Source organism: Coenobita brevimanus, chromosome 26 (genome assembly GCF_032717465.1).
Source record: "Coenobita brevimanus isolate Jiangsu-jjx chromosome 26, ASM3271746v2, whole genome shotgun sequence".
Classification (NCBI taxonomy): domain Eukaryota; kingdom Metazoa; phylum Arthropoda; class Malacostraca; order Decapoda; family Coenobitidae; genus Coenobita; species Coenobita brevimanus.
The window spans coordinates 44802727-44825258 of NC_136979.1; the positions used below are offsets into that span (position 1 = coordinate 44802727).

Sequence of the window (22532 nt, forward strand, 5' to 3'; positions counted from 1 at the left end):
GAATTTCAGCATTTTTTTTCCTTTGCTTCTTTATATATTAACCAGTCTATGAATCAATACTATATGTGTCACAAAACCTCCACTTGGGAACACCAAGGTTCAGTTTTTCAACAGTTCTACCTTATCTTGCTTTATCATTTTTTTTTTTACTGCATAATAAAAAGTCTCACTGCATTAAATTCCCCCAGTCAGCTGTTAACCCCTAGGGTACACGATTCTCCAGCTTCGACTATCCCCCAGGACGCAAACACAGACCTATTTTTCGACTTTCTCAAAGGTTAGAAGTTTTATGCCTGATTTATTGAGCTTGAATTCACACACCTGAAAACGCAAACCCCACCCTCCTAGACCCAATAGTTACCGAGCTATGGCCTGTCAAAGATGATAGTAGTTACTTGTCACAGCTCTGGCGATAAAGAAAATACGCTGCTTGCACCCGTTTTCTTTACAAAAATACGTACAAAAATCACCAAAACAATTTTTTGGGGGTGTATTGATGTTATAAACCATTGTAATGTGCACAGAAAAAAGGAAAATGGTGACAAAGCCCCCAATAAATATGATAAATAGTAAAAATTATCCTCCCCTCCCCATACCTCCAATCCCCTCCCTCCTCTTCCCTTCCCTTTCCTCCCTTCCTCTCCCCTCACCTAACCTTCCCTCCCCCTTTCCCCTCCCCCCTCCCCTCCCTGCCGAGCTGTCAAATCTAGCTAGGGAAAATGGTCATAAAAATATGATAAATAGTAAAAATTATCCTCCCCTCCCTCCCCTTCCCTTCCCTCCCCTCCTTTCTCCTCCCCTTCCATCCCCTCCCCCTTTTCCCCTCCCCCCTCCCCTTCCCTGCCCTCCGAGCTGTGAAATCTAGCTAGAGATAAACTTCTCTTTCGAGTGGGTTTCGAATAAAGACGGCTACACTAATTGTGGTGTTCATATCTGTATGCAAAGACACGATTAAATTAAAAATAATGATTCAAAAGCATGCGCCATAAAGCGTAAAAAATACGCAAAATATTCGAGGCAGGGGAGGTCAAGATACTGTGTGCTAGGGGGTGGGAGGTGGTAAGGCCAGGAGTGGGTGTATGGGGATGGAAGGATGGGAGGAGACCACCACCAGACACAAAGGAAGGGGACATGCAGGGAGGGTAGGGGGGAAATACCCTCTCACCAGATGACTGGGTGGGGGGGGGGACATGGGACTTATCCACATTGGAGGGGGGGGGGATGCATGAGGAGGGTGTGGGAGGGGTGGTGGTGGTGGTGGTTAGAATGGTGGGAGGTAGGGTAGTAACAAGGTAATGAGGTAAAGGGACGTGGCGAGAGGGAGGTGGGGGGTACACCCCCCACTGCCTGGGTACAGGCCTGGGTCCCCCCTCCGATGTGTCCAACACTTAGTTCTGGTTGGTTAGAAGCCACCTATGTCACAGCTGGGATGGAGCCAGCTGCCACCAGTTTTCTGTGGATGTTACACAATCAGCGTTGCTCGTCCTTTTAAGAAATTGCACAAAAAGCTCGATCAATGAGCTTAGTACTTTAGGGGTTAATACACCACTGTGACGTGACAGGCGAGTTAAAATATAGTAAGATATGGGCAGTCAGTGTGGTAGGTAACTGCACAGCTACACATCAGTTACAATGGTAATGGCATGCCTTGTGGCGACTGGCTTCCATACTCAAACAACTCTGAAACGTAATGGCGATTTATGCACTCCACACCCACTTATAAACTTCTCAGCAGATACCAATGATGGAAATAAACCTTTGATTTGACTGTGGTAGTAATTAAGAATGAACTGAAGTGGTGATATAGTATAAACTGGTAAACTAACCTAAAAGAATGAGAAATTGGATGAGAAGTGTCATATTCAAAAGAAATGAAACTGATGGTTAGGAATGGTTTTCTGTGAGAATTCCGTACTCACAAACAAAATACATCGATAAATGCTGGCTCACAAGTTAGTTACGAGAAACATGAGAGAAATGGGTCATCTGCTTCTGCTCACAACTGAGAGTAGCAGAATGGTGTAAACAATGCTGATCCAGTCCCTGCAATCTTTTTTGGGATTATTATTCATTCATTCATTCATTCATTGCCAGATGCCATGTATCCCACACGGGGTGGCCAAGGGCTTTGAGTTAATTGTTTTACAGGGAGGGGCACTAATCCTCCACCAACCCCACTTGACACGTAGGGATGCCAACAGAATCTGGTGTTCCCAGGCGGTCACCCATCCAAGTACTAACCAGACCCAACGTTGCTTAATGCATTAGCCAAAAAAGTTGAGTGTAAACTTGTGGGCCCTGAACCAATGGACAATCACTCTCATTTATTGCTTTAACTGGTTGTTGAGGGGTTTCATCAATGTGGTAGTTTGGCGTATCAATTAACCACGATCAACGAGGTTCAATATTGTTTACACTTGACAGCATCACTGACTCTTGCATCTTTCATAGATGTCATAGTTAGGGTTAAATGTAAGTAAAATGAGTTCAGAATCAGACAAAATGCAGTGATCATCACTGAGATGCAGTGTAGGTAATCCCAGTGGTCACGTGCTACACTCAGAACTATCCGTGGCTGCCTGGTAAAATAGTCTGGCAGGCGCTGGAATTTCATGTCTTGAAATTTTGTCTGGATTAAACGAGATGCCAGACCATCTGATGTCAGAAAACTGGTGTTGTATCTGTATGCCAAAACAAGTCCAGCCACTGCTTCTGACTGATGGTATTTTTGTAACACACAACATTGCCACTTACAGAGTCTCCTTTATCACCCTTGTCTCCCTTCAAGCCCGGCAGGCCCTGTAACAAAATAATAGCACATAAAGCACATACAACAGTACGGTATTACCCCGCTACATGGATATAATGCATTAAACAACCTATCCCAAGCGTACACAAATCTATCTATCTATCTATCTATTGCCAGACGCCTTAATCCATTATACGAGATGACCACAAACAAATCGCCTCCACGTCACCCTGTCCCCTGCCATTTCACTGCCCTGCTCCCAGTTCACACCCAGCTCTTTCATATACCTCTCCACTCCATCCTTCCATCTCATCCGTGGCCTTCCCCTCCCTCTCTCCCCCTCCACCTCACTCACATACACCCTCCTCATCTGTCTCTCACTCTCCATCCTCTCCACATGGCCAAACCACCTCAGTGTGTTTCTCCTAATGCTTCCTATCACATCCACATCCACACCACAACACTCCTTCACATCCTCATTTGTCAGTCTGTCTCTCCATGTGACTCCACAGGCTCCTCTCAAATAACTCATTTCCACTGCTCTCACTCTTGACTTGCATCCCTCCAACAACGTCCAAGCTTCACTTCCAAACGTCAGAGTTGGTATCACAACAATGTCATGTAATAACTTTTTCACCTCCATGCTCACTTCCCTGTTTCTTATCACTGCCTTTAAGGAACCAGCAACTTTTCTTCCTTGTTGTAACCTATCAAGCACTTCACTCCCCAAACTTCCATCCATACTCATCACACTACCCAAGTACTTAAACGTACTCACATTTTCCATATCCTTAAAATCCAACCTCACTGTACATTCACTGACTTCACCTCTCTTGAAGACCATAACTTTTCTCTTCCTTACATTCACATTTAGATTCTGCTTCTTGCACACTCTCCCAAACTCATCCACCAAGCCTTGCAGCTTCCCTTCATCTTCACTTAAAACACAGTATCATCTGCAAACAACAGTACTGTACAGGAAGTTTCCAAACATTGCCCTCTCTCATTAGGGCCACTACAACATCCACTGCCCTACCTTGTATCTCTTTTATAACCCCATCCATATACAGACTGAACAACCATGGAGACATGACATCCTTGTTTCAACCCAACCTTCAAATAGAAAAACTCACTCAGTTCACTATCCACATGCACTGCAGCCTTAGCACCCTCATACATACTCTTCACAGCATTCAACAACTTCCCATCTACTCCATATATTCTTAATACTTTCCACAATCCTCGTCTATCCACCCTGTCATATGCTTACTCCAAATCCATGAAAGCCGCATACAACTTCTTTCCCTTCTCTAGACACTTTTCCACTAAAGATCTAAGAATGAATATCTGACCTACACAACCTCTTCCCTTCCTAAAGCCTCCCTGTTCTTCTCAACTAATTCCTCTGTTATTTCCCTAACTCTATCAATAAGTATCCTGCTGTATACTATTTCTATTACACTAAGAGGAAAAATGCCCCTATGATTACCACACACTTCTTTTTCCCCTTTCCCTTTGTACAAGGGAATAATTATACCTGACTTCCAATCATCCGGGACTTTACTTTCCTCCCAGGCCAATCAACACACCTTCCACATCCATTCTACTACTCTCTCTCCCCCATGCTTCAGCATTTCACCACACACTCCATCAATTCCTAGGGCTTTCCCCATTTTGACTTCCTTCAATGCTTCCACAACTTCCATCCTACTGATTCCTTCCTGTCTTCTCACCTCCCTCCTTCTCCCAGCCATTCCCCAGCCACTTATACTTGCCTTACTTTCATTCTCTATGTTCAACAATTCCTTAAAGTGTTCTTTCCATCTGCTCACTTTTTCTTCCTATTCAACTGGTTATCTACCATTTTTATCTTTCACTTCCCTACTAACTTCATTGCCACACTATCTGACTCTCTCTACCTCTTTCCAGAACATTTTCTTACAGTCCCTCCACCTGTCACTCAAATTCCTTCCAAGTTCCTCATCCACTCTCTTCTTACTCTCTCTTACTAATCTTTTCACCTCTCTCTTCCTTTCTACATATTACTCTCTCTTCCGTCTCTCAACTTCTTCCATGCCCCTATTTCTCATCCATCCATTATATGCTTTCTTCTTTTCTGCCACAGCCTGTCTCACCCCTTCATTCCACCATGCTGTTCCTTGCACCCCCTTTTGTCTTCTCTTGACCCCACACACCACCTCACATGCTGAACATATTTACTTTGTGAATATCTTGCTCACACCTTCCACGTCCTCCATCTGCTCCAGTTCATATTTACCCAATCGTTCCTACACTTCTCTCTTATGTTCTGCCTTTTTCTCATCCTCTTGTAACCTTTCCACTCTCCTTACATCTACTCCTTCCTCCAGTCCTTCCCTTCTTCTATTTCTCCATTTATTTGGACCTTGATTCTGATGCTCTTGCATCCATTACACAACTTCGCATCCTTTCATCCACACACACAATCAATCACTGCCTTCCTTTCATTCAGTTCACCATCCACCCTTCTCATTACTCGCCATGTATACCTGTGGATCATTTTGTGCCTGAAGAGGGTATTGGTTATCACCAACCCCCTCCTGGCACAAATGTCCAATAAAGCACTGCCATTCTCATCTATCTCAGAAGGCACACCCCACTCACCAACTACTCCATCCCCCTTCACATTCCCTACTTTACCATTCATATCACCAATCAAAAACACTCCCTCATTTCTTTCAAACTTTTCCATGCACACTTCCACATTTGTCCAGAACTCTTCTCTCACTCTGCCTGCACGATCTTGCGTTGGCGCATATATGCACACAATCGCCCACATTTGTAGTCCAACTTTCAGTCTTACCCATACAATCCTTGAACCAACTAATCTATACTCTCTTATATTCTCCTTCCATCTGTTACTCACAACAATACACACTCTTTCTTTTGCCCTCTCATTCTCACCTACTCCTGCACATATCCCCCATCCATATTCCCATTCACTCACACTCTCACCACTCCATTTAGTTTCAGTTAATCCACATACATCCACTTTTGCACCCTCAAGCACCTGGACAATCTCTCTTTCACCTCAACATTTGCATCCCTTACATTCCAGGTCGCCATCCATATCATGTCCTTTGTACGGTCCTTAGTTGTCATCTTTTGGTCAGTCCTGGTCCGAGGCTTCTTGTTCGTATTTTTAGTTAGTTGTTTTCCGGGGAGGGGCACTAACCCTCCGCCGACCCACCTGCTATCACGTAGGGAACACGTGTACACAAATGCTGTATACATTATAGTACTACAGTAAAGCAGAACTGTACTAATCTGGTTACTAGAACAACAAATGTAGGCTTCACCAAAAAGCTGTTTTCCTTCACTGACTGAGCATACCAAAAGACACATGATAAGAAATTGGTGGTGAGGATTCCTTCATTGACAGAGCATACCAAAAGACACATGATAAAGAAATTGGTGGTGAGGATTCCTTCACTGACAGATCATACCAAAAGACACATGATAAAGAAACTGGTGGTGGGGAACCATGTCAACCGATAGTGACATCAAGGCAACAACTGACACACGTCACAATGCCCTACAAAATGAAATTCTTCCAGAATTTCAAGTGAAATTTAACTGGCCCTTCAAAATGAGTAAAACAATACAATACAAACAATACTGCATATACATTTTCTGCATAAGCAACTACAGAGGAAGGATTCAGGAAGTATGTGGTACCCCAAATGACCACCAAATGCCTACCATCTGTGCTGCAAGCAGTTTCAAAGCTCCAATGACACAACATTAACTGAGACTTCCTTCATCTATACTTCATGTCCTGAAAGAGATGAAACATCCATGGTTGGGAAATCCCAACCTATGTATATACATGGCAAACTAGGTATGATAATCAGTTAAATGTACGAAAAAACTGTGTAAAGGCTGTGAACCTGCCTCAAATGGTACAGAACAGACAGACAGTAGGTTGGTGACACTATCCATTTCATGTGCCAATCAGCTTTTACTGAAATACAGAATGCTTACTAATTATGACTAGCACAATATGTCAGGCAGGCAAGTAAGGCAGTCAGACTTAAATGTTCCTTTATACTGTATAATCTGATGCTGTGTCAATGCCTGATAAGAATCTCACTCAACTGTCCAACAATAATCAAGTGGTCTGGAAACTTACTTCAGTAATCTGGAATCCCAAGAACAGAAAGGATATGTAAACCATGACTCAACACAATGAAGGGGATTACAAACATGATAACAGTGTAAAGTGTTACTGCCCAAAGCTTGGCTAGTATAGAGGAGACCAGAATATTTCAAGTTATAAGTGACTAGCATCTGCCACTTACGACATTAACTGATCAAAAAACCTCCTGCCACTTCTAATACATTCAAACCAAAGCAATAGAACTGTAAAAATGGAGCAACTAAGGGGTGGCTGAGCACATTCAGGCAGTGGCCCAAGGAAGTCAGGGGATATTCCCTTGGAATGTGGAGCAGCCCTAGGGTAGTCAGGCATATTTCAGTGGTGACCAGTGCTACCCCAGTCACCCCTCTGGATATGCCACTACCCAACTAAGATGTCTGACCATCACATTTTCAGACACAAATACATCAGTCCTCGTTATCTTTATCCTAAGCCTACTTCAAACAAAAAAGATTTGTCAGACCTATTAACAGGAAAAGTAAAAGATTAAAAACTAATGACAAAATAGCCATCGAACTAGTGGATTAAGAACTACTGACAGAATCGCCATGGAAGTAAACTACACGTTCAATCACTCACCACTGAAGCCTTTCATTCTCAGATCCACCTCACAGGCAAAAACCACCCATACAATTTTTTTATCACAGCCCTTACTGGTGGTCCTGGGAGTCCTGGGGGCCCCATAAGTCCTGGGGGTCCGATGTCTCCGTACTCGCCCTTCTCCCCTTTAGGTCCCAACGCACCAGGCAGGCCAGGGGGACCCTGTGGTCCGGACTCCCCATGGATCCCATCAGTGCCTGGTGGACCACGTGGACCAATCTCACCTTTGGGACCCTGGATGCCCATGGTTCCCTTCTCTCCTGAAAAATAAATATATGAATAAATAAGAATAAAAATAAGCAATATGACTGTGAGCTCTAACTTAATGTGTTAATTATTACAGGTGACCCCCACTTTACAAACGATCATGCAATATAAATTCACTTTAACGAAGATCGCGTTTTGCTACCCTTTGCTCGCCTAATGAACACCAAAATTCACTTAAACAAATTTTTTTCTGTGGGCAATTTTCAACAAAGCCTGCTCTCTGTCAGCTGATTCCACCACAGCGCCACTAACGAAGAAAATGCACACCATTCACTCCTGCCCTAATATCTAAAACAGTACAGTATCGTACCTCGTCGCCAAACATATAACATTTATTTCATAATCATGCTACCCAAATGCCTGGCTACAAGTGCCAGCAAATAAGTTGCCAAGTCCACCAGGAAGAGCCTTACTCTTGAGATAAAATTACATAATAAGGAGGCATGACAGCGGTAAGAAGACAAACAACATACTGTAGTCCGACATCATGGCCTGGCACCATTGACAGTCTCTACAGTTTTTAACTGGTGGAGGCTATCAAGAAAGCAGGGGAATGTACACTGTCTCTGCAGGCTAAATGGATCACCTGAGCTTGTGACCCTGCACTGGAGTCATAAAATACACAAATATTGATTCAGACTGAGCAAAAAAGGGGTTAATACGGGTGGAAAGGGGACAATCGGGGTCCAGGAACCAAAGGTGACATGTGGAGGTGTAGGAGGACTACTGGGCCTTGGGATAGGCTACTGCCCCCAAGATATAGGCCCTGAAGCCTTTGCCCAGAGTCGGACACATTAAAAAAAAAAAAAAAAAAAAAAAAAAAAAAAAAAAAACTCCACTTAACCCACGTTATAGTGGGTTCGCACAACAAAATATAGCTTAATGAACGGTTTTTCAGGAACATAACCCATTCATAAAGTGGAGGCCTCCTGTAATTTTAAATTAACAACTAATGTTGGAGAGGGATACCTTCACACAGTGGCACCAATACTGTACAGTACAACTGATCGGCAGAACTGCTCAGTTATGCAAACATTCCTCAATTCCCACCCTATCCTTCAAAAGGAGAATGGTGGACTAGGTAGAGGACAACTTCAGCCTGTGGTCAACTAGATTCACATAAAGAGCAACATGAGGCCACAACAACAAGAACAGCAACTCACCCTTTTCACCTGATGGTCCAATATTGCCTGGTTCTCCCTTGGGTCCTGGTCTACCCGGTAAGCCTTGAGCTGCCGCCCGGCCAGACTCTCCCCTCCGACCCTGCCAACCATGACATACATAAGCACCACTCACCTCACTGTTGGCACCACCACCATCACAACAACCACACCACCTGCCATCACACTCAAAAAACATCCTCCCTTCATACATGTACAGTAATGCTGCCGAGTTGTTTTTCAAGCTACTCAGATGTAGCTTCATGATCTGGTTATATTACATGTATTAAACAAATTCATAAATAGAAAGCAATTTAAAAACTACATTAACATATGCATATGACTGCAGCTGAGTATTGTGGCTACCATGGATATATAACACAGCAGTATTACCATAGCTACTTAAGAGTTATTTAAACAGCCTTTGGCTCCTTAGTTAACTAATAAGCCTCCAGGATATACATTCAGTAGTGAGAAGCTTTTGCTATATTAGTTTTTCAGCTCAAGTTTAATGGAAATATGAAGCTTTTGCTCAAAATTAAAGTTAATGGGAGACAATGTACTAATCACTTAGAGAGTAATAATGAAGTTACATATTAACAAACACCATAACCTTTGTACTGACTCATGTTAGTGTATTTAACTCATTCAGTGCTATGGATGTAATTAGGTATTTTATTTTGGTCAACACCACAAAACTCTACTACTGGTCACAGAAAATCCATAGCACTCAAAGGGTTAAATACTGTACTTTAAGACTGTTAATACTGTTAGTAGTAACTAAGCTACACATGACTGACTATTCACTCCACACAAATACTCCATACAATCAATTCTACACAGCTGACAGGATACTTACAGTGGGCCTGGACAGACAGACAGACAGACGATAGGGAGTATGAGGTGCAGCACCCTCGCTGACACACACCCGGCCACCTCTCCACGCCAACATCACAAACAACTTACCCCAAAGCTGAACCATCACAAGTACAGTAAATCCTCGGACATAAACACAGCATAAATGAAGGACTGTTCAGTATTTTAAAATCTTCAACTGAATGATATATTTTGCAATTTTACTCTTGCTATTTTCAACAATTTTACTCAAGACAACCCTCTAGTAGTGAAGGGGCTTATGAATGCTATATACTACCCTTCAGTCTGAAAAGTCTCTCCTAAGCTGAACACAACTGTATGAACATGGCCAGAATAAAATGAAACAAGCATCATCAAACTGATGGGTTGTGTTGGGGATAAACATGCTGCAGGTCTTACACTGTACAGTAGAGTATCCCAAATCTAACCATCACTCCACCTCGCAGACACTAGTGAAGGACTAATGTATTGCATAACTGTGACACTTATTAAGCAAAAAACTTTCATGTAATGTATTTGAGGTATGAATTTATTTGCAGATGTGTACATCTCATACTGACATTATCTAAAAGTAGCTAGATGCACAATATATAATATCACATACTTTAATATAAACCTCTTAAGCCTAAGGACATTTTTTTAATATAATTTTTGTTCTGCATGTTAACTTTAATCAGTTTAGGAAGAAATTTTCAAAGTGAAAATTTAACAGATACAGTCTCTAATCCCCCTGTGGATTATTTCTATTACTGTCACTGCAAGAACTACAGTACTTTCAAAGGTGAAATAAAACTGCATGACAGTAGTTTTTTAAAAAATGTCACATACCCAGGTACTGCAGAGGTTATATCAAGCAGGATGCTTTTGACTCCGTTAATATCCATCATCCAAACACTCACTGCCTGGTTGACATTTCGATTTGGGAGACTCGACTGTACACTATATTCCACACGTTCTTTACTTTGGAGCTCGTCCCCTTGTACTCGAGGACATCTTTTCCATCTTATTCTTACCACCAATTTTATTCAGTTTGTAAAGGATGCTTGGTAGCTATGGGAGTTACAGATAAACAATTAACCCTTAGCTTCAAGAGGTCTAACTTTTGGTGAATAAAACCAGCTGGGGGTAGCAAGAGTAAAATGAAAAAGGTGTCATTATTCTGATATAGTTTAGTTAATATTCACCTGTCCATACCTGCTACTGGATTCCCACTACAGTTTGCCCACTTTAACGTGGCAAAAATTTTTGTAATTCAGCACTGCCATTATAATCTGTCCACCTTAACTTGGAAGAGGTTTCTGTAATTTTGGGCTGCCAGTATAATTGTCTACTTTAGCCTGGGAGAGATTTAATTAATTTTGTAGCTTATTTGCCTTTGCTGCCTCGTGGTGAACCCATGGAGAGGCTTGGCATGGGCTCTGCCAGTGCAGTTTTGGGACTGGGATGAGACGGGACTCAGATCTGTGCCAGAGAGTACAGGGCATTGAGGTTCCAAGGCTGTCACTTCTACCCAACAGAAACGACCTCAACCTGAGAGTAGTGCCCATGGAGGCTGTCCTATCAGCGAGAGGTAGTGGTGGGGCAGTTACAGTGCCAAGGTGGACTTGGAGGGTGTCCCTGTAGCTGTCCTGGCAGAGTGCCCTGAGGCCAGTGCCACAGCCACTGACCACAGGAGAAATGGATAGAATGTGTTCCATCGTAAAAGTAAGATAGTCGGAAGAATTTTTCGCAGTAGAATTAGGAAGATAGGTAAACAGCGCAGATATATTTAGTCAGAGAATGACAAGACAGCCAAAGCCAGTGAGTAGAAAATTCAGAAGAATCAAGTTCAGGAACATGAGAGCAAGATATCTCGTTGCATACATATACACAACACCCACCTTTGGCTTTGAAATGAGTATAGAGAAAGTAGGAGGAAACAGAAAAGGGTTTGCTGTCAGTTGCCTCAAACAGCTGAGTCTCTGTCAGGAAGAGAAGGTGAGGTTTTGAGGAGGAGAGGTGATGTTCGAGAGAGAAAGTTAGAGGAAAGGCCACGAATGTTGCAGAAATGAAGAAGTGAGTCAGACAGTGGTTCCAGGCATCTCTCCGAGTCATCACCGGGAGAGGGGCAGATGGTGGGGGGAATTTATGGCCCCCCTCCCCTCCTACGGGCTCCGAGGCCTGATTTAAAAAATGCCATTTTTCTTTTTTTATTTTCAAAAGGAAGTGTAGAGTGCGCTGTGCATGTAGTTTGGTGTTGACAGTTTAAGAAACTTGTAATGCAAAGCATGCTGGCCTACTCTCTGTGTTAATGAAACACTGAAAAACTTCAGCAAAGGGAGATGGTCAGGAACTAGTCCCGAGGACTGATGAAACAGGAGCTCCAGCTCTCCCTGTCATCAGCGTTCCATCCACCTTGGGAATACTGCCCTGCTCAACTGGTGACTGGAGAGAGCATTATAACCAGCTGCTGCATAAGGAGTCTGATTGGAACAGGGAAAGTTTGGAGTCAGCAGATCCAGATTTGGCCCTTGGTCCTTTGATGTTGTGAGCAGAAGAACAGGCAGGATGCAGCTGAGCAAGGTGGTGGGTGTGTTTGGGTTGACTGCTAAAATGTTGAAGGCCTCACAAGATATAAGAGAGGGTTTAGTTACCGATCTGACAAATTCAATTATATATGAGGGTACTGTCCTGGATGACTGGCTGAAAAGTGTGACTGTAAATGTGTCTAAGCGGAAGGGTGATGCCCTGGAAGGGGAAAATCACAGAGGCACAAAACTTTTGGATCAGATGATGAGGGTAATGAAGAGAGTTCTAAGCTGCGCTTTCGTGGGCCGCTTTGGACCGGTTTAGACCAGTCTGGACTCATAAGTGGTTGCAAGAACAGGCTATGTCGGTTCGATCCTGTCCAACCCCCTTATGGCTGCAAGAGTGATTAGGAGTGGCCTAGAAGAATGTCATTATGGTAAGAAATAAAAGATTCCTGCCGAATTCCCCAAAAATTTGGCCTGAAACCTGCCTTAAAGGTTCACAGACTACATTTAAAGTTGAAGATGACCGAGTCTGTATTCTATCTATCTATTGCCAGACGCCTCAATCCCGTTTGGGGTGGCCACAAACAAATCGCCTCCAAGTCGCCCTGTCCCCCGCCATTTCACTGCCCTGCTCCCAATTCACACCCCCCTCTCTCATATACCTCTCCACCCCATCCCTCCATCTCATCCTCGGCCTCCCCCTCCCTCTTCCCCCCTCCACCTCACTCACATACACTCTCTTCGTCAGTCTTTCACCCTCCATCCTCTCCACATGGCCAAACCACCTCAGTGTGTTCTGTATTCTTTCGACAAATTTTGAGCTATCCTTCTGCTTCCCTTGAATTTTATTTCGGCCATTAATGCTTTAATAAGCTTATTTCATATGATCTAAAGTAAAACAAAGCCTCTACTTCATGGTGAGATTTATTTGGTTCCCTTCTTGGATGATCTTGGACTTCTACTAGCATTAAAAATCTAATTTAAAACAAACCTTATTCCCAAGTCTGATATTGTTGACCATCGATGTTTACACCCTGCCAAGGAGGCTCCTGGCCTTCTTCTTGGCTTTTGTTGATGCGCACACGTTTGTGCACAGACCGGTCTGGCCTAGGCTAGCTTCTGGGGCAGGACTGCTTTCGACCAGTCTGTACTGGTCTAACTGTCTCGCCAGAACAGCAATAAGACCGGTCTAAACCAGTCGATACCGGTCTAAAAGCCTCTTGAAAATGCGGCACTAGAAGGTATGACATGGGAAAGAGTGAATATTAATAAGATGCAGTTTGGGTTTATGCTAGGCAAAGGGACCACTGAAGCCATATTCATTGTCGGACAGCTTCAGCAAAAATATGTAGGAAAGAAAAGGGAGCTGTACTTTGTTTTTGTTGATTTGGAAACCGCCTTTGACACTGTCCCTCAGGAGGTGGTGAAGTTATGTTTCGTTTTGTTTCAGTTTTGAAAGCTCCAACATGCTTGCATGCATCGGCCTTAGTCACCTTATGGCGGCTATCCATGCTGCTCGATCTCTGGCAGCCTCCTTGTTCAGTCCCATAACCCTGAGATCTCACTTAATGACCTCATCCCAGGTCTTTTTTTGGTCTACACCTCACAGCCCCACCCCTAGTATTAACACTTCTCACTTTACGCACTCTCCACATACCCAGACCACCTCAATCTATCTCTCCTCATCACAACACCAATACACTCCAGTCCCATCCTTCCTCTCAACTCTTCCATTGTAAACCTAACTCCCCCAGGTCTTGCACTCAGAGACGCACTGCACACCCACCCAATCATTGTTATTTCAGTATGTTTGAGCCAGCGAATATCCTCTTCCTTTACTGTCCAGGTCTCACTACCATACAGCATTACACTCCTAACACATGCTGCATACAAAGATCCCATAGCATGTAGGGACAGCCCTCTCAATACCAAGAGAGGCAACAGCTCCCAGAACTTCTTCCAACCACTCCTCACCCTAGCCACAAAGTTAGCTCCAGCCCCACCTCCAGCACATAGCATATCTCCCAAATAATAATAATAATAATAATAATCTGGTCTTTTGTTTCTCAAAAGCACCAGTTCTTCCACTGGGAATTCAATAGCGCTCAACACACATACAGTATACATAAGTTTTACAATTACAAGAATTTTGACATCTCTCATATACAATAAAAACATTACCAATAAAAAAAAATAAATAAATAATAAAGTCGCAATAATTAAACCCTATAATCATCCATCATAGTACCAGGTACTAAACCTCTTTCCAGGTCATAGCATTTTGAAAAAAGAAAGGTTTTCAGCTGTCTCAAAGGATTCGACAGAAGAGATTTGTCTCATGGGCAATGGCAATCTATTATATAATCTAGAGGCTCTATACACAAAAGAACGATCAGAGAAAGATGACTGGTGAATGGTTGCTGGCTCATCAAGACGCAAGGAACCACATTCACTATGTAACATCACACCTAGACATGCCGATGGGAGTTTTAACAATTTAGCAAGATACTTTGGTTCACCAAACTTAAGAACCTTGAATGTAATAAGACACAGTTTCAATTCAATTCTAGCCTTTACTGGTAACCAATGCAACTCAATTAGGAATGGTTTAGTCAAGGTTCTTGGAGGGAGACCAAAGCCATGCTGCCCTGTTCAACACAGACTGAACTTTTGTTAGGATATTATTTGGAAGACCAATCCATAGCGAATTACAATAATTAACACGAGATAAGACCACTGCATGGCCCAATGTTAAGAGGCAATGTCTATTCAGGAATTTTCTCACAGAGTACAGCTTTTTGATATGCAAGTTTCACCCTCTGACAACTTGATTAATATGTTCTTTGTAATTTGACTCTGAATTAAAATGAACACCCAGATTTTGAACAGAAATAACTGGATGAAGCTGTGACACGCTAATGTTCAAAGCCACGGCATTATCAGTGTCATCGCCCCTTCTGTTTCCTCTGATGATGATGCTCTCAGTTTTACCCTCATTCAGCTTAAGTTTCCTCCAAGCCATCCAAATCTTTATATCAAACAATAGAGATTCAAGCTTAGTCTTAGTATCACTGATATCTGACATCTTAACGTAGAGCTGGGTGTTGCCAGCATAAAAATGATAGGACACGTCGTGAGCATCACGTAAAGACAATAAACTACTCAAGCAGATAGTAAATAGAATTGGACCCAAAACTGATCCTTGAGGGACTCCAAATAACAAACTCTTTGACACACTCAAGAGACTCACCAGCAAGTTCAATCCTTTCACTCCTGAAAATCTCCACCAGCTCTCCCAGCACACTGCACACATAAAATCAACATTATCTCACAGTCTACCTCTGATACCACTACATCTCTTAGGCACCCACTTATCACAAACACTGTACAAGATGGAATTACTTCCTACACCCTTGAGGCAAATTGCTCATGGCCACTCTCCCTCTTCTTTGACAGTATCACCACCAACCCTAGATATCATCACTTTTGTTTTATCTGCATTTACTTCTAAGCCCTTGTGCCCCATACCATCTCTCCACTTCCTAAATTTTTCCTCCGCCTCCCTTTCATTCTCTGCAATCAACACCAAATCATTGGCATACAACATCTCCCACAGGAGTCCATTTCTAAAGTTACACGAGATGGCCTCAAGTACTTTGATAAACCAACATGCACACCAACATTCATGGAAAACTTATCATTCAAATCTCCATTCACCCTTACCTGGGTGCAAGCACCCACACACATGGCCATAGCCACCCTACCCAGCCACTCCTCAATCCCAAGCTTTCTTATTGTCCACTTCACCACCTCTCTAGGGACTGTCAAAGGCCTTCTCCAAATCAACAAAAACAAAGTACAGTTCCCTTTTCTTTCCAATATATTTTTCCTGAAGCTGTCGAACAATGAATATGGCATCAGTGGTCCCCCTGCCTGGCATAAGCCCAAACTGCATCTCATCAATATTCAATCTTTTTCTAATCATACCTTCTAGAAATCTCTCCATTACCTTCATTATCTGATCTAAAAGCTTTATACCTCTATAATTTCCTTTTTCCATGGCATCACCCTTCCCCTTGCACTGTAAACATTTACAATTACACTCTTCAGCCAAATATCTGGGACAATGCACTCATACATTATCATATATATCAAGTCGGTCACTAACCTCACTCATATATCTCCTGAGGCCTTCAGCATTTCAGCAGTCGACTCAGACACACCTGCTGCCTTCCCCACCTGCATCCTGCGTATTGCCTCATTCACAGTAGCAGCGTCAATCAAATGCCAAGGGCAATGACAAAGCATGGGATTGAGGAGTCGCTGATCAGACTGGTTATGGCTATGTGTGTGGGTGCTCACACCCAAGTGAGAGTGATCGGAGACTTGAGTGATGAGCTTTCCATGAATGATGATGAGCATCAGGGTCAGTCTTGAGCCCCTTATTGTTTGTCATGATAACTGAAGCTATCTCACATGACTTCAGAAAGGGACTCCCATAGTAGACATATGTTGAAGACTTGGTGTTGACTGCAGAGAATGAAGGTGAGGTGGAGGAAAGATTTAGGAAAGGGAGAGACAGACTAGAGCACATGGGTTTGAGAGTGACAGTGGCTATAACAAAAGTGATGATATCTAGGACTTGTAGTGGTACTGTCAAAGCAAAGGGAGTGTGGCCATGTGCTGTTTGCCACAAGGTTGTGGGAAGTAACCCTATCTTGTGAAGTGTCTGTAATAAGTGAATGCATAAGAGATGATATGTAGTGGTGTTAGAGGCAAACTGCAAAATAATAATGATTTTGTGCATGTGGTGTGTCAAGGAGATCACATAGAGACTGTCAGGCGTGAAAGGACTGATCTTGCTGGAGTGTCCTTTCAGTGTGTGGAGAAGTTTTATTTGGGGGACATGTTATGTGCTGGAGGAGGAGTTGGAGCTAGCTTTTTGGCTAGGGTAAGGAGTGGCTGGGGGAAGTTCAGGGAGCTGTTGCCTCTCCTAACACTGACAGGGCTCTCCCTCCATGCTAGGGGATTTTTGTATACTTCATGCATTAAGAGTGTAATGGTGTACAGTAGTGAAACATGGGTAGTAAAGGAAGAGGATATTTGTTGGCTCAAAGGTACAGAAATGACAATGATTAGATGAAAGTACAGTGAGTCCTTGAATGTGAGGCCTGGAAGGGCTAGGACTGGAACTGAAGAGTTGCAAGAAAGGATGGGACTTGAATGTAAAGTACTTATGTTGAGATGAGGAGAGGTAGACTGAAATGGTTTGGGCATGTTGAGAGGATGGAGGATGGCAACTGGGTGTGGGGGGGTGAGAAGTGTGAAGACTGGGGGTAGGGTTGTACGAGGCATACCAAACCTCAGGACTACGGGACTGAATAGGGAGGCTGCACGAGATCGAGAAGTGTGGAGAGCCACCATTAGGTGACCAGGCCGACACATGCAAGCAGGTTGGAGCCTTTATATATGAATGATATGATAATTATTACCGTTCTGTGGCTGAATACGAAAATACCAGGGATCTACATCATTTTTACATTTTCTTAGAACCAGCACCATATTCTGGTGCTAATCATGTTACAGCTGAGTGGAAGAATAAGACAATACTAAAGCTATACTGCACATTCATTCTGTAACAAATCTGAATGTCTGGCACCATATTCTAGAACTGACCTCTTGTTCCAGCTCATCATTCAGAACTTACAGATGGCAGCCTTAGACAGTTTTAAAGTGGATAGTTATAACATCCCAAAGCCCATGTGGTGCTGGGTGTTCGATCATGCAACACCCCTGCCTCACTGCACTTGCTGGATTCCATCAACCCATGCCATCAGTGACAAACTGCCACACAAAAAACTGAAGAAGTGCTGAAGTGTCTTTGGTACAGTATTATATTATGAAGTACTACCAACATAAATTACTGGTGTGTGTGTGTGTGTGTGTGTGTGTGTGTGTGTGTGTGTGTATGTGTGTGTGTGTGTGTGTTAAAAATATCTATAACAAGAGGATATACTGTACTTGTCAGCATAAATACCACATACATGAACAGACCTTTCATTAACACCGTCAAAGCAAAACTGGGGTGAGCTAAGATGAAGTTCACAATCAATGCAGCCAATACTTAGCTTTGTGCATGTATGGTGATGAATCTAATGCTGATGAGGACTGCAAAAGTTGCATGATGCAAACAGACAGCCTCCTGCATGCAATCCAAGTAAAGCAATGTTACATGCAAGCAGATGCATGACATGCAACATATATTTTTTTACTTACACAAAACTTAAAACTGGGTTTTACACACACACACACACACACACACACACACACACACACACACACACACCTGTACACATTTTCACAAATACACAATCTGCTACACACCATTCAGAACATACTAATACTATCCATAATAGTATATCTACCATAAACAGATGGCCTTCTTTTAACAGTGAACTGATCTATCAACAAAACATCCTGTCAACCTTCAGGGACCTTAAATACACATACACACACACACACACATTTATCTGCATCTACTGACACACCTTCTAAGTGTAACAGACACATACACAGATCAAACACACACAATCTAAGATTTCACTGTTCACAGACAAATTATGTACACACACACACACACACACAATTAACATAGTACAATTTCCATTATCACAGGTTGTGGACCCTGCAAAAATGATGAAAACAAAATACTGGTAGTACAAATATTGAACTTGGTCAGTCCATATATTACTTTACTATCATATTACATTCTTAAATCTGAACGAGGGCAAACAAAAGGAAAGACAGAAGTTTAAATCAGATACCAGGAATACAAGAATGGTGTATGGCGACAGAATTACTACGTCTGACTAATGTACCACACTCTGTATGGCACTATTATAAATTATCAGAAACTAAATGGCACTCCAAAGAAAGTGTACAGTATATGAGTGTAAAGCTGTATCCAGTACTATATGTGCTTGGTATAAATACAGTGGAAGCCCAATTTAACAGACTAATTCAGTCAACCCCCCCTTCCATTACCTTGAATTTTCCGGAAAATTGGGTTCCATATCTCTCAGTATGAGGGAACTTTCCGGTATTTTGAGGTACTTTCCACTAAATCCTTGAAGGCAACGGTCATGCCGTGCTCCTGACAACGCACACCCAAACCTAGCAAACTATGCTAACTCTCATTGCTACACACGGCAGTTTGAACCCATAATTAATACCCCCACTTAAATGTATTATTGTGTACATGTTAACAGCAATACATGTACAGAAACAGTAATAAAATATGCACACATAAAGAATAAGGTGAGGATAGTAGTGAACCAAATAGTATAGTAAATGGGGATAGTAAACTACAGTAAGACTTACCTCCAAAAGTAGGGGTTCTGCACTTGTTGCAGAAATATGCCTGATACAAGTAGCCATACTGCCCCCCCCCCCCAAAACCTATGTCAGGCCTGGGGGTGGTTTAGTCACTGTCAGTCACCCTCCATCAGCACTCGAGCTGGTACAGGGGTGCCAGAGGGGCTGGGAAGGATCAGGGACGGCATTCCATCTTCTAAATTATTTCCAATTTCTGGGTAAGAGAAAGCCTCACCCTCTCCTTCTTTTCCTGAACCTTAGGCATGGTTCACAAAAGCTTTGGTTTATTGGGGAAAAAAAAAAAAAAAAATCTATCTACAGTAAAAGTCCAATTCTTCGGCATCCAATTCCCCGGCAAATCTGACATTTCGGCAGTTTTGAGAAATAGTCCCATTTACGAAAATCTCTGATTGTTCGGCAGATTTTCCGATTTTTTTCGTCAGTCTTGAAATTCTCCATGAGGACCCTCTACTGCTGGGGACTTCTTCCAGCAGTAGCAGAGTCCAATCAACCCCTTCTATTGTACATATGTAAATAAGGAACCTACTATAAGTTTAGGTAAGTGCATGTGAACTTGTAGGCCCACTGTACCATTACATTTATATACAGTATGTTCACTAATTTCTTTATTTTTCATATTCATGTATAGTACTGTATTCATTACAGTATTGTACAGTATCAAACAGTATACAGTACTCTCTCCAAGCACATTTGTAATGATATGAGTAATGATGATAGTGTTCACCGAAACATATAAGGTATTGAGAGGGTAGGGTTTTTGATAAATCGGCAATTTTGATTTTTCGGCACTAGCCTGGTCCCATAGATGCCGAAAAATAGGACTTCTACTGTATCTATCTACTGCCAGACGCCTCAATCCCGTTCGAGGTGGCCACAAACAAATCGCCTCCACGTCGCCCTGTCCCCCGCCATTCCACTGCCCCCCTCCCAACTCACACCCCCCTCTCTTATATACCTCTCCACCCCATCCCTCCAGCTCATCCTCGGCCTCCCCCTCCCTCTTCCCCCCTCCACCTCACTCACATACACTCTCTTCGACAGTCTTTCACCCTCCATCCTCTCCACATGGCCAAACCACCTCACTGTATTCCTCCTAACACTTCCTATCACATCCACACCACAACGCTCCTTTATATCCTCATTTGTCAGCCTGTCTCTCCATGTGACTCCACAGGCTCCTCTTAAATAACTCATTTCCACTGCTCTCGCTCTTGACTTGTGTCCTTCCAGCAACGTCCAAGCTTCACTTCCATATGTTAGAGTTGGTATCACAATACTGTCATGTACTGTAGTAACTTTTTCACTTCCATGCTCACTTCCCTGCTTCTTATCACTGCTTTCAAGGAACCAGCAACCTTTCTTCCCTGCTGTACCCTTTCAAGCACTTCACCCTCCAAACCTCCATCCTTACTCATCACACTACCCAAGTACTTAAACGTACTCACATTTTCCAATTCCTCACCATCCAACCTCGCTGTACATTCACTGACTTCACCTCTCTCAAAGACCATCACTTTACTCTTCCCTACATTCAACTTTAGATTCCATTTCTTACACACTCTCCCAAACTCATCCACCAAGCCTTGCAGCTCCCCTTTGTTTTCACTCAACAACACAGTATCATCTGCAAACAACAGTACAGGGAGTTTCCAAACACTACCCTCTCTCACCAGGGCCACTCCAACATCCACTACCTTACCTTGAACCTCTTTTATTACCCCATCTATGTACAGACTGAACAACCATGGAGACATGACACATCCCTGTTTCAACCCAACCTTCAGAGAGAAAAATTCATTCAGTTCCCCATCCACACGCACTGCAGCCTTAGCACCATCATACATACTCTTCACAGCATTCAACAACTTCCCATCTACTCCATATATTCTTAATCTATCTATCTATCTATTGCCAGACGCCTCAATCCCGTTTGGGGTGGCCACAAACAAATCGCCTCCAAGTCGCCCTGTCCCCCGCCATTTCACTACCCTGCTCCCAACTCACACCCCCCTCTCTCATATACCTCTCCACCCCATCCCTCCATCTCATCCTCGGTCTCCCCCTCCCTCTTCCACCCTCCACCTCACTCACATACACTCTCTTCGTCAGTCTTTCACCCTCCATCCTCTCCACATGGCCAAACCACCTCAGTGTGTTCCTCACAACGCTTCCTATCACATCCACATCAACACCACAACGCTCCTTTATATACTTTCCACAATCCTTGTCTATCCACCCTGTCATATGCTTTCTCCAAATCCATGAAAGCCACATACAACTTCTTTCCCTTCTCTAGAAACTTTTCCGCTAAAGATCTAAGAATGAATATCTGATCTACACAACCTCTTCCCTTCCTAAAGCCTCCCTGCTATTCTCCAACTAATTCCTCTGTTCTTTCTCTAACTCTGTCAATAAGTATCCTACCATACACTTTTCCTATTATACTAAGAAGAAAAATGCCCCTATGATAACCACACACTTCTTTTTCCCTTTTCTTTTTTACAAGGGAATAATTATACCCGACTTCCAATCCTCCGGAACTCTACCTTCCTCCCAGGCCAATCTGCACATCTTCCACATCCATTCTACTACTATCTCTCCCCCATGCTTCAGCATTTCACCACACACTCAATCAATTCCAGGGGCTTTCCCCAATTTAACTTTCTTCATTGCTTCCACAACTTCTATCCTATTGATTTCTTCCTGTCTTCTCACCTCCCTCCTTCTTCCAGCCATTCCCCAGCCACTTATACTCGCATTACTTCCATCCTCTA

General features: G+C 43.0%; 1 protein-coding gene across 1 annotated transcript in view; it reads right to left on the reverse strand.

Moving 5' to 3' along the window:
- Positions 1 to 22532, reverse strand: part of LOC145394030 (uncharacterized) — an 87307-nt gene that overhangs the window by 34310 nt on the left and 30465 nt on the right. Inside the window, exons 10-12 of the mRNA XM_080268000.1 lie at positions 8978 to 9077; positions 7602 to 7807; positions 2755 to 2799 (exon numbers count right to left, since the gene is read on the reverse strand). Of these exons, the coding sequence (XP_080124126.1) occupies positions 2755 to 2799; positions 7602 to 7807; positions 8978 to 9077 (351 nt within the window). The remainder of the gene's footprint in view (positions 1 to 2754; positions 2800 to 7601; positions 7808 to 8977; positions 9078 to 22532) is intronic.